This window comes from Crocodylus siamensis, chromosome 8 (genome assembly GCF_052110815.1).
Source record: "Crocodylus siamensis isolate JL-2025a chromosome 8, ASM5211081v1, whole genome shotgun sequence".
In the NCBI taxonomy this organism is placed as follows: domain Eukaryota; kingdom Metazoa; phylum Chordata; order Crocodylia; family Crocodylidae; genus Crocodylus; species Crocodylus siamensis.
In genome coordinates, this window is record NC_143402.1 from 75,485,674 (window position 1) to 75,497,682 (window position 12,009).

At 48.5% G+C, this 12,009-nt stretch overlaps 1 protein-coding gene across 3 annotated transcripts in view; it reads left to right on the forward strand.

Moving 5' to 3' along the window:
• The window catches only part of ARSG (arylsulfatase G), a 60,639-nt gene that overhangs the window by 2,354 nt on the left and 46,276 nt on the right, over nucleotides 1–12,009 (forward strand). Inside the window, exons 2-5 of one of the 3 annotated variants that reach the window (XM_090059733.1) lie at nucleotides 3,044–3,231; nucleotides 5,428–5,475; nucleotides 6,637–6,748; nucleotides 8,110–8,247. In XM_090059733.1, coding sequence (XP_089915859.1) covers nucleotides 3,044–3,231; nucleotides 5,428–5,475; nucleotides 6,637–6,748; nucleotides 8,110–8,247 — 486 coding nt within the window. The remainder of the gene's footprint in view (nucleotides 1–3,043; nucleotides 3,232–5,427; nucleotides 5,476–6,636; nucleotides 6,749–8,109; nucleotides 8,248–12,009) is intronic. The other 2 variants (XM_090059734.1, XM_090059735.1) reach the window with 2 other exon arrangements.

Genomic DNA, 12,009 nt, shown 5'->3' on the forward strand with positions numbered 1-12,009 from the left:
CATGCGCCCTTTCTAAATCAAATTCAGACTCTCCTGGCAGACTGAGCACTTCTGCAAGAAACCAAGGGTCAAACTCTCAGCGTTTGCCTTTCTCTGCCCCTGCAGATTATCCATGCAGTTCTCTGGTAATTGCATTGAGACCTCCCCTTGAGGTCTGCCCATTTAGATTTAACATAAGATGGGTCTTCAGTGCTTCTCTGCATCTGTGCAGGAGTCCTTGTACCTGATCCTCCCACTCTGATATTCAGCTTTACTCCTGTGTCCTATTAATGCTGGCAGAGAGGAGTCAGCCTGTGTACATGGGACTGGACTCCTGTCGTGATAATCAGGTGAATTGTGGCTGTTGTGGCCTTGCTTTCTTTTATGTTTGCAGCTGCTCTTTGTATCACAGATGTGAGGGAAAGGATGTGTGTTTCCATTCTCCTTTGAGTGTTTGCAGTTGGCACAGCAAGTATTTTTCTCTGTGTCTGGAAGTAGGAACTTGGTTGAGGATCCTTGGGTTTGGATGGCAACGATTATTAGCCGGTGGCCTCGGGAAATCTTCATCTTTGTGCTGGGCAGTGGCCCTGGAGTCCTTTGAGTTGGTGTTTTGATGGAGCCAAACATGGTCTAGAGTATGTCGGGAGAGTAGTTAGGACGTGGGTTGCAACATATTTGCTTTTCATGGTGTCCATTGAGATAGCAGGCAACCTGAGATAGTGACAGGGAACCTGGGCTTGCACAACCTAGAAATAGCTGAGAAGTAAGTATTTCCATTTTCTGTCACAAGTCGCAATGGGCAGTTACAGAGGTCGCAAGTTTGAGGCCACAGCAGAAGCGCTCACAGCGTGGCCCTGTCAGATCCCAACAAATCTGCAAATTTTGCTAAATACCCTGTCCCAAGGACACGGAAAAGGAAAGGAAGGAACTCAGCAAATATTTAGAGACAGGTTCTTGTTCAAATAATTTAAAAAAATGGATGTTATCTTTACAGATTGCAATAAATAAGAGCTGTAGAAATCCTACCACGTCTGTTTGTGTAGAACCCACAGAGAAATCTCACCTGAAAAATGATTGTGATGTTTGTTTGCTGGGGTGCACAGGGCATTATAAGAATAACCCTAAGTATTAATGTAGAGTCTGCGTTATCAAGGCTGTACCCAATCATTAAATGTTTAATATTTCACAAGCTTTTGATACAAGAATGCAGAGTTGATTCTGTCTGTTATGTTCTTCAAATTGTATGTCTTAGAGGCGAGGGGAGGAACAAAAGTGGTATTTAAGCTTGGGTTTTACAGCTTACATCACTGTCTCATGGATGGGGTCTAGGGTGGGGTGCTCATCATGAGAAATAAATTCTCTTCCATCTGCCTGCTGTGGGGTTGTTGAGCTGCGCTCAGGAAGTTTTGGCACCAGCCACAGGCAGAGATGGGATATGGGAATTTGACGGGCCACGGGTCTGATCTAGACCAGTAACGCCAACGATCCTGCACAAAATGGGTGAAAAAAACCCACTGATGTTCTTGTCATGCTTGAATGCTACAGCAACAGCATCCTAGCTGCACATTTCATAATCCTATGCCCATCTGAGCTTCTCATTTAGTCCTAAAGGTTATCTGGCATTTGACATGGGAACTGTGTCTGGCAGAGCCTGTTCACAAAATCATTTCCCAGAATTATATCTAGTAACTCAATAAACTGACCCAGCATGTGATTAAACTGGAGTGGTACAACATTGTAAGGTTAGGGCAGACTGCAGAGAGCTGGTTTAAAAAGGCCTCAGAAAGCCTGGGGTGAGATGCACATACTTTTGGACCCTGATTCAGGACAGCACTCAAGCACAGGTTTGAATTCTTGCTTATGTGCTGTTGCAAATTCAGATGCTTTCCAGGATTGGGTCCTTGGTGCAGGGATGGGAAGGGGGTGGGAGAAGGACAGCAAGGGAAGGATTGAATGGGCTGTAGGATTTTAGGAGCTGACCCAGATGTGTATTCAAAACAAGCGTGGACTCTTACGATATTGGGGGAGGAAGGAAAGAAATGGCTGCATTTAACTGGATAAAACAGGGGCTAGGGAAGCAGTGGGGTGGATTTTGCAAGCTGAGGTGCCCCAGGTCATGCTGAAAAACATAGCTGCAATTGTGCATCTGGTTTACCTGTGCCTCACCAGGAACCGCAAGCCCTTTCTGCTGGACTGAGGTGTTTCACATTTGTCACCTCCAGGCCGCGTTCCAGTAATTCACTGTGACGGGAACCAAATAGGAATCTGCTTGTGCAAAGGCTGACGCTGGGTCCAGCGGTGGGTGCCTGCCTCTCCTGCAGCACAGTGTGCTGCCAGAGTGGGGCCTTAGCCCCCACGGACATTATAGAGCACATCTCCATCAGCAAACAGCCCAGGAAGTTGTGCTCCTTTGGGACAATGCAGATCACAAAGCCCAGAATGAAGCATGTGAGAGCCAAGGACAAAGTATTCTCAGTTGAGAGGAATCTGGTGGTAGAACTAATTTGGAGAAGCGGTTAGACATGGAGTGCCTGTAGGACACACTGGCAAACCCCTCCCATTTGATAAAGCTGTTTAGCCTAATTGGAATTACATTCTCATTCCCACCCACTTCTTTTTCCCGCTTGGCCATGCTCCTTGCCCAAGACAAGGACTCTGTCCCATAAGAAAACCAGACCCATAGGGTTTCCCATAGGAAAACCACGAGCTCCGCTCAGGGCTTTGTCGGTGCCAGTCTCTTCTGTGCAGAAGGTCCTTGGATGACTGCCTGATTGAAGCAGAAGATTGATTTGTGGAGCTTTATGCACCCAGTGAGCTACCTGCAGCCCAGACGACTTGCAAGGCATGTTGCTGGCCACTGCCATGTGCAATAGGGTCATTTGTGTTTCAAATTGCGATATAATACATGCTACCACTAGTTGGGTGTTTGTGTGGCCCTGGTCTCCTGTCAAACCAGCCCCAGTATGTGTGAATCTGTTACGTTTGGCCAGACAACTGCAGCCTGCCTGTCTCAAACGTTGCAGTTAAAAATCCTCAGCCATGTTGTTGCCTCCTTGTCTTCCAGGTTGGTGGATTTCCACTCAGCAGCATCCACTTGCTCCCCGTCTCGTGCCTCGCTCCTCACGGGACGGCTTGGCACTCGCAATGGCGTGACCCACAATTTTGCTGTGACTTCAGTCGGTGGCCTCCCCCTAAACGAAACCACGTTGGCTGAGGTTCTGCAGGACGCCGGATACCTCACTGCCGTGATCGGTACTTGAAGCGGCGCATTGCAAACACCTGCCTCGCCTTGTTCTGTGTCTGGGCTGTCCTGTAGACATACCATTTTCTCTGGCAAAGTAGAGGTGGGCCAGTGGCTCAGGGAAATTTCTTGGTGGTCCATGGAGCTAATTCATGGTTTAAATCTAGCCCAGGGTGGGATTGGCTGCCAGCACCATTACTGTGTAGACTGTAGTGTCTTGGAAGCAGAGACTATGATGTGTCTTTGTGGTGTTCAGTGCAATGGGGCTCCAATCTGGATTGGGGCTGGTAGGTACTGCTGCAGTACAAATTACAAACTGGATTGTGGCTGGTTGGTACTGCTGTAACACAAATACTAAATAATTCCCACCCAATGAAGGGATTACGGTAGGAAACTCTGTTTTATCTGGCACTGGCTGACCGACTCCATGGCTGGCAGTGACTGTGTGTGGGTCAGATCCTGAACTATGCTGTGAAAGCTGACACTCCCTTATGCGGGTACTTCAGGGGCAGAGTTGAGGTGGTTACTCAGTCCAGGGACTGTCTGCCCTGCACACTTCCAGTTTATTTAATTAAATTTATTAAAATACTTGTTGATGCCAGTGTTGCTCCCTGGGCACCACTTCCCAACCCAGAGGGAAATCCAGGCATTCACTAAAGAGAATGAAGACACAGATATTCTTCATTCTCCTCCCTCTCTTTTTGCAGTTCTGTAACTTTAAAACCCCTGGCTGGGTTGTACAATTTTGAGGTGCTTAGTTCAGTTTATATTTTGGCCTAATCAAATTTTTACATTAGTGAGTCACTCAACTTCAGAAAAGCTGCTGCTTCTACAGATAATAACTTTTCATCTAAACATGAGTATACGTATGATGTCTCTGTACCTACAAGCTCTGAGTTTACACTGGCATACTGTCTGGTATTGGCATGTAGGATAAACTATGTCGGTACGTTGGGAGCTTCAGTCTCTCTGTTGTAGGTGCATAGGACACCGTACCAGCTTCCAGTGGAGTTGTTCTAGTGTATCATATCAGTTATCTGTGGATAATGAGAGGGAAACATGCACTCTCATTCACATTGCAATGCAAAAAAGTCACAGGAAATTCAGTTAGTTAAATGTAGAGCTGGCCATAGCCTGACATTGATTTACAATGCCTATTCCTTGGCTTCAAGGGTCTCTTTGCATGCAGACTGATGTGGGTAAATAGCCGAGGAAGCTGATGCTAAAAGCTCCTTAATTAATCCTTAGGTCATGTTGTGCCAAATTTTGGCAGAATCTGCGAGCAGCGCATGATTTTACGCTTGGTCTACACTTAAACGTTTTGCTTGCTGGAGCCTAAAAAATACCTTGCTTCTAACCTCCCGGCAGATGCAGTCATACTAACAAAAAGTTCTTGTGCTGATACAGTTTATTCTGGGTCGGGTATAAGCTGCATCCACACTTTAAATAGGTCAAAGATCTCCCAAGGCCTAGCAGCCCATTGGGCCTTTCTGGCTAGTACATGCTGGTTTTTGTAGCCAGCAGCACACAAGGGAACGATGTGACTCTGGCCCCTTTGACTTCCTTAAGTGCCTATTTACCTCTAAACCAAGGGCAGGCAAAATCCAGGCTGCGGGCTGGATTGGGCCCGTGGCAGACTCCATTTCCCAGCAGCCCCTGCCCGCATTGCTGTGGCTGGTTTCCATGGAGACCCCAGTGCCAGGGGGGCAGAGTTTCCATGGAGACCAGCCCCAGCAGTGCTGGCAGGGCTTGCAGCTGGGCATGGAGCGGCTCCAGGGCTGGGATTTTGTGATGGTGACAGCACGGTCCAGAGCTGGGGCAGAGCTGTGAATCTTCATTGCACTGGCAGTGTTTTTGCAATTGCAGCTGTACTGGAATGGCTATACCAGCAAACCCTATTAAGAGCAGATGAGAACATGACATGCCCTGCAGTTCAGAGGCTGAAGCTGGGAACAGATGGTTTAGATTCTCGCAGAATGCCTTGTCTTGCAAAGCATCTTTAGCGCTTTGGACAGGTGGGAGCCATGCAGCCACAGACAATTCTTCTGGTCCCAGAGAAAGGCTGGGCATTACAGGCAGGCCACATGTACAGAAATAGTTAGCTGTGTCAGGCGCTGGGCTCAAATACTGTGTTCTGTGTGTTGCATGCGCTCGCCTGCAAGTGCAGCAGGTGAACCAGGATTTATTTATCTGTTGCTTTCTTTCAGGCAAGTGGCACCTTGGGCACAATGGCCTCTATCATCCCAACTTCCGCGGTAAGGACTTTTGGGGTTCTCCCTTTCTTCTGTGGTAGAGATCAGCCAGTGTTTCTATTTCTTGCTTACCCCTTCTCTTTTAAAAGCCATTCTCCTCTTTTTCAATGGCTGCCCTGTGAGAGGGGGGAGCAGGCAACCTGTCAGGAAATCAGTCAAGGGAGGTTAATGAATAGGTAATAGATCACTTTAGATATGCCTGGTTCAGTGCCATCCCTAAGGCATCCCATCCTGTTGGAGATGGGATAGGCTAGATGGACCAGTGCCTGACCCAGTAAGGCACTTGTTATGTTCTTATGTTTTTATGTTATTTAGCAGGGATCCTGCCAGAGGTGAAGGGACTGCTGTCTTTACTCTTCCCCTTTGTCCCCTTGGTAGGAATCATAATGACTCCCACGTGTGCAGACTGCAGGAAAGTGGGACAACCCCTTGCTTACCACCAAAGGTGCCTAGGGGTGGTGGTGTGTGGGTGTAAGGGGTGATGGCAACCCCTGCTCCTACTGTGTGCATTTCAGTAGCCTTCTTCCCATCCCTTCATTGGAGGACATGTTGCCCGGCTCCCTTACAGCAGTGCTGAGGGTGCTGTGCAGAACAGGATGCAGTCTGCGAGGTGGCCTTGCCTTTTGGCACCCAGCTGCTGAAGCAGCTATTTCATCTGTGGATCTCCCTTTGCATTTAAGGTTATACCCAGGGCTTCTTGTGGTTGTTGCAGCTGGGGCTTGTTCCATGGGGTGGATTTGACCTTAAAAGTCCATTTTCACTTGGGCAATGAAGTCCAGTGTTGCTTTTAGTTTGCACTTCCTTGTGTCACCTTGTATCACCTGTATGTGCCCTCCCAAATTCCCTGGGAAGTGTGGTTCCAAAAGTGCACCGGGCTGGGAAAGGAATGCAGGGCAATGCAAACAGTGACATATCACTAGGTTTGCATTCAGCTCCAACATGAAGTGGGTCCCTAGAGCTGTGCAGGCAAAGCCAGGAGCCCTGCGGGTTCTTGCAGTTCCTGCATGGCTCTGACTGCAGGATAGAGCCCGCGGGCAGCTACTAGACCTGACCCCCTCTTGTTCTTGTCAACCCAGCAACTGTGTCAACAGTGTGTAACAGCCAGACCACACCCTCAGACAGCAGGCAGTTGTGTACACACTAACACACTCCTTTCGATCCCAGGTTTCGACTATTACTTTGGGATCCCCTACAGTCACGACATGGGCTGTACTGACACACCAGGCTACAACCTCCCTCCGTGTCCAGCCTGCCCTTGGCACTCTGCATCAGCAAGGTACAGCTTCTCCCGCCGTGAGAAGAGGAGTCAGTGGGCTGATGGGAGCAAGGGTCAAAGCGTCTCTCTCTCAGCATGTTATTGCTGAATGGGTGGACCTCAGGACCCAGATCCTTTCTTCTGCTTTTCCCCAAAGGGAACATCCCTCTGGTAAAACAGGGACGGGGGTGGGGGCTGGATTGGAGGAATCGGGTGGTCTCTGAATTGTTTACATATGTCCTCTATACTGTTCTTCCTTGGTGTTGCTGCCTCTTGTCCAGGAGAAAACCTGTATAGGAAACCCTGGGAAACCAGCATCCAACAGGGAGGAATTGCAGGGGAGGCCCACTGAGACACGTGGCAAAACTACATCCGAGGGCAAAACGTGATTCAGATGCTTGCCTAGGACTCAGTCCATCTGGGCTCCTTTCCTGCCATTGCCACAGATGCCCTGGGCCACCTGGGGCCTAGCATTCAGGTTTTCTCTGCCTGCTTTCTCCATATGCAGTGGGTCAGTTCAGTTTGGCAGCTCTGTAGGGCAGAGCTCTCTCGTTGAATCCTGTGTGCAATCATGGGCTTGCATCCCTTATGGGAAGTCTGTATAAACACCTCTATGCCAGCAGCACCCCTGGAGCTGGGCTTGTACTGCCTATTGCCCGCATGAGGTGAGGAGATGTAGGATTCTGGTCCGGGCAGAAGCATGAGGTTCAGGTGCTGTCCATCCATGTCAGCCTGCAAAGGTGGACTAGTAAAGAAATAAACCTTCCTAAAAGATAGTAGCAATTTTAAAGATTAGGGAGGGTTTTCAGTCCCTGTGACCTCTGGGCAATGAAATTCAAAACTGTGACCAGAATGGCCGCTGTTTTGGGTATGGCGCCTTGTGGGATCATGGCTGGCAGACGTGAGGAACCAACACGGGTAATGCCGAACCCACCAAGTCAAGGGCTGCATGCCAGCTGGGGGCTTGGGTTGTGCAGGGAGGCAATGGTGTCATTTGGCCAAGAAAAGACTGAGCTTTGCTGACTTACCTCAGATTTGTGTGTGAACCCATGCAAACCCGTGGCAACAAAAGCCAGCTGCTGTTGACAAAAGTTTGTAATGTAGGGCAGGCCTTATTGCCTCTCTGTTGGAGCCACTAAGCTCTCCTAGAACAACAATAACATGCTCCACTTCCCATCGGGGGCCTGGTAAGTAGGGACTGAATTAATCTCCTGCAGAGATCTACACTACACGTGCAGCTGAGACAAGAGGTTTGAGACTTGGTTTTTGTCATAACAGCACTATTGACCTAATGTTCCGAATTCTGGGCCCCACCAAGCCCCCTCTGTTTATTCAGAAACCGTGAGTTTCTGAGTAATGGAAAGTTTCTGGTTTCTTGTTAGCAGCTTTGGGAAGGACTGCTACACCGAGGTGGCACTTCCTCTCTTTGAAAACATCAGTATTGTCCAACAGCCTGTCAACTTGACCAGCTTGGGTATGGAGTATGCAGAAAAAGCAACTCGGTTCATTCAGTGTGCCAGGTAAGCGTGTGAAGCATCCGCCTTGGTGACACCACTTTGCAGTTCTGCCTTTGAGGAGCTTAGGCCAATAGCAAACATCAGTGACAATCCCCGTGCCCTGAGGTCTGAGTGGGGGTGTAATGGTCCTAGTCCTCCTGATGACCCCAGTGGAGGTCAATACAATTTCAGAGGATTAGTATGTAGGGTTTCTTCCCTAGTTTGCTTTTTAAAAAATTAGGAGCTGACACGTATACAGTAAACTACCTTAAATGCACATTCTGGTTGCAAAGTTAACTGCTGAAGAGCTGGGGGATCCCAGACTTGAGCTCCATCATGCACATGCTGTAGGAGACAGTTTTTAGTAACAGAATCACATCCCGGTTTTTAACACTGGACTCCTAGGTTTCTAAAGAGCAAGCAGAGAAGTCAGAAATCCCAGCACATGAAATCACACTGACCCTTTCACTGGTCATGGTCAGTCAGCAAGGTGGCAATCATCGTGCAGACTTCTGGAGTCACTAGTAGCAGCAGTAGGTTGTCATCCTCTTTGTGGCACCAGCTGCTAGAAGAGAATGAGACACTGAGTTGACCAAAAAGGAGGTGAAATTTAGGAATCTTTGGTTCAGTTCCAGGTTGTTTTGGGAAGGGTGTTTAGCAGGCACAGCTCTTTTGGCCTTTGACACTCCCAACCCTGCTCCTTGTTGCACTTTTGGTTTACCCCAGGTGCTAGAGAAGTTGATAGAAGCTCCCTGTGATGTAGGGGCTGCAGAGCTAACAGAGCAAGAGTTACTGCCCTCGCTGGAGTTTTAGTGGATCTGAGCACTTGCAGGGAATGGGGTTGTGGAGTAGGATGTTTCTAGAGAATCACTTTGAGAGCGAGAAGCCTGGTGGTCAGTAAATGAGGTCTTCTGGACGTGCTGAAGAAATACTGCTGTATTCAGCATCTCTCCTTTGAAGCAGTCATATGTGCTTACAAATAAAATGTTCCGGAAAGGTCAAGGCATGTAATCAATTGTTATGTAACAGGCATACTGAAGGCCTCGTCTTGTTCTCAGAACAAAGAAGAGATTAGTAAGACATGCAATTAAATTAGCATTCACTGGGTGGGGAAAGGAAAAGAAACACTGGTGTCAGATCAAATACTGATGCTTTTAGGCATTGGTTTTACTCCAGTCACAAAGTTCCTAACAGTCGAGGACACAGGGCCCCTCCTATGTTCCTACATGAGCTGAACTGCTGACATCAGGGGCAAGGAAATTAGACGTGGAGCAGACCTTTCTAGGCTGCAGCACATGCGTTGCACAGCAGCCTGTGCCGACTGCTTCTCACATGCCATTCGGTGCTTTGGTCAGACCAGCTGTAAGGGCTAGTGCATTCCCCATGCACTTCACTGAGAGACAAGGGCAGGCAGGCCCTTGCATGGTACTTGCATCACTTCCCTTCCCATCCCACGTAGACTGAATCTCCTCACAAGGACTCATGGCCCAGCAAGAGTTAGTTTCCTTTTCTCAACCCTATTCCTTTACCTTCAGTTTTGGGTCCATCTCCCAGGCCATCCTGCAGAGACCGTTGGCTGGAATTATTTGTACACTCTGATTGCTTTGTGCCACTCCTGGAATTCAAACAACCCCGAGCCTGCCTTACCCAGCAAGGACAGATGATTCCTGGTTGCGTTGAGTCAGCAGGGAGGTGCCAAGCAGCTAATGTGCACTGGTGAAGATGTCCCCTAGACTATGCTTGTGAGGTTGTTAGAGACCTGGTCACATTGTCATGCTCCAGGGGGACAGGAGCCACCAGCAGGAGTTAGCCACATGCAGCTGTTCACATGCAACTGGGAGGAGGAAGGCATCTGGAGGTGTTAGGGACCTGCTTGTGGAGAACAAGTGTGTCCTATTCCCCTGCAGAGGGAGCTGGGGCGGGGGGAGGGAAGACAAGGATGGAGAACGCTGATGTGGCTCCCAGGTGAGCAGTCTGTTGCTGTAAGTTGCAGGTCTAGGGCCAAGCCACTCAGACAAAACCCTTGTCTCCAAAGAAGAAGGTTTCCGTTTGAGAGCTCAAAGCCTAGTGCGATCCCAGCTGAGTTGAGCAGCCTCTGCAGGGCTCTGTCTGGACGGGAGGAGTGTTCCTCTGCTGGGAGATTCTGCCAAAGTGCATGCAAGTGCCTTTCCCTTGTCACTCTCTGACTCAAGTTCATGAACAGAGTAGTTGAGGATCAGGCCCAAAGGGTTTCCGGGAAATAGCGATGGGATTTTAGATCCTTTGAAATTCAGAAGAGAGGAAGCAAAACAGGTCTTGGAAAGGGCATCCAACTTCAGTTCCCAAACTTAGAAAGTTTTGAGTGGAGCGTTTCCCATTGTTACTACAGTGTGAGGGAGTCCGGGGGAAGCACAAGAGTACCTGAAGCAAAAGCCAGTTTGTCCGGGGTTCATTGGTGTGTCCCGGTGGCCTTTTAGAGCTCTTCATGGGATGTTCTTGAGACACTTGTTTGCTTTCGAGCTGACAACTTCCTTCATTCAGCTGGGACAGCTTAGTGGGACAGGGAAGACTGATCATTCAGATGAAAAAGATACCCCTGGCTGCTGGAACAGATATTTTTAGGAGCCTATTGTCTAGCTAATCAAGTTAGCAGATGCACAGGCATTTTCATTGGGCAAGGATCTTGCAAAACCCATAGGGTTAGGGTGGCCATCATAGAGGACAGTCCAGTTTTCTGCTACTCTGTCCTCTATTGATATGAAACCCAATGCCTTTACATCCTCTATCTTTCTCTTGATCAGTTCTTTTGAAGAGAAGAGTAGAGGACATAAACGCATCTGGTTTCATATCAATAGAGGACAGAGGACAACCAGACTGTCCTCTTCAATGGCCACCCTATGTAGGGTTGAGATGCAAATATAGGGCTTAGACTCTTCTTTCTGATGCATTGCCCAGGGCTGGTAATCCTTCCTTGTCCTTGTACCTCATAAGCTTGGAGGTGCTGTAAACCACATTTTCCTGATCTACCATCTGGATTTATTGCTCCATTTCTTCAGCTGCTAAGATCCTATCACAACTGAGTTCACAAGCTACTTAGAGTTGCTGCCAGAAGAAGCAGGAACGACGGCAAACCTCACTGAACTGAGAGACAAATGCAAAACCCACCTCTTTTCTAAGGGTTTCCATGACTATGTGCCCAGTCTCATGGATTCATTCATAAAACACTAAAACCCTTGAGGCAGGGCAGGAGAGTGACCACTTATGTCTGAAACAATGGGAAGCGCTGACATACTGCTTTGACCAATCAGACAGGTACAGTACCCAGACAGGAGGTTCTCCATTGTCCTCTACTTCAAGCAATTATTTACCTAAGGTGCGTGTGAAGGCTGCTAAAATAGTGTGATCAACCCTGCTGGTCACAGCTGTAAATGATTGTGTACTTGGCGGGCAATGCAAGCAAAGGTTTTTGAAGTGGAATAAAATATTGGCTTCTGGTCCTGGCAGCTCTTGCAACCATGGCTGCTAAAGTCATAACTGGAACCCAAGCAGGGAAAAATCCAGCTGCCTAGTAATTTGAATGCTGTGACTTGAAGGTCTATGTTGTCCTGGCCTGCTCCTCATGATAGCCACATGTTCTACAGCATTTTCTTCTAGGCACAGAGGCTTGTGAGATGCTAATCCTTGAACCCTTGGATGCTAATCCTGTTGTTGACCCGGGACTTAGGGTCACGTCTGTGAGCTGTGGGCTCTGGACTCCCTGCTTTCAACCCGCTGCTTTTACAGACTCTGCTTCTGCCTGATGAGAGG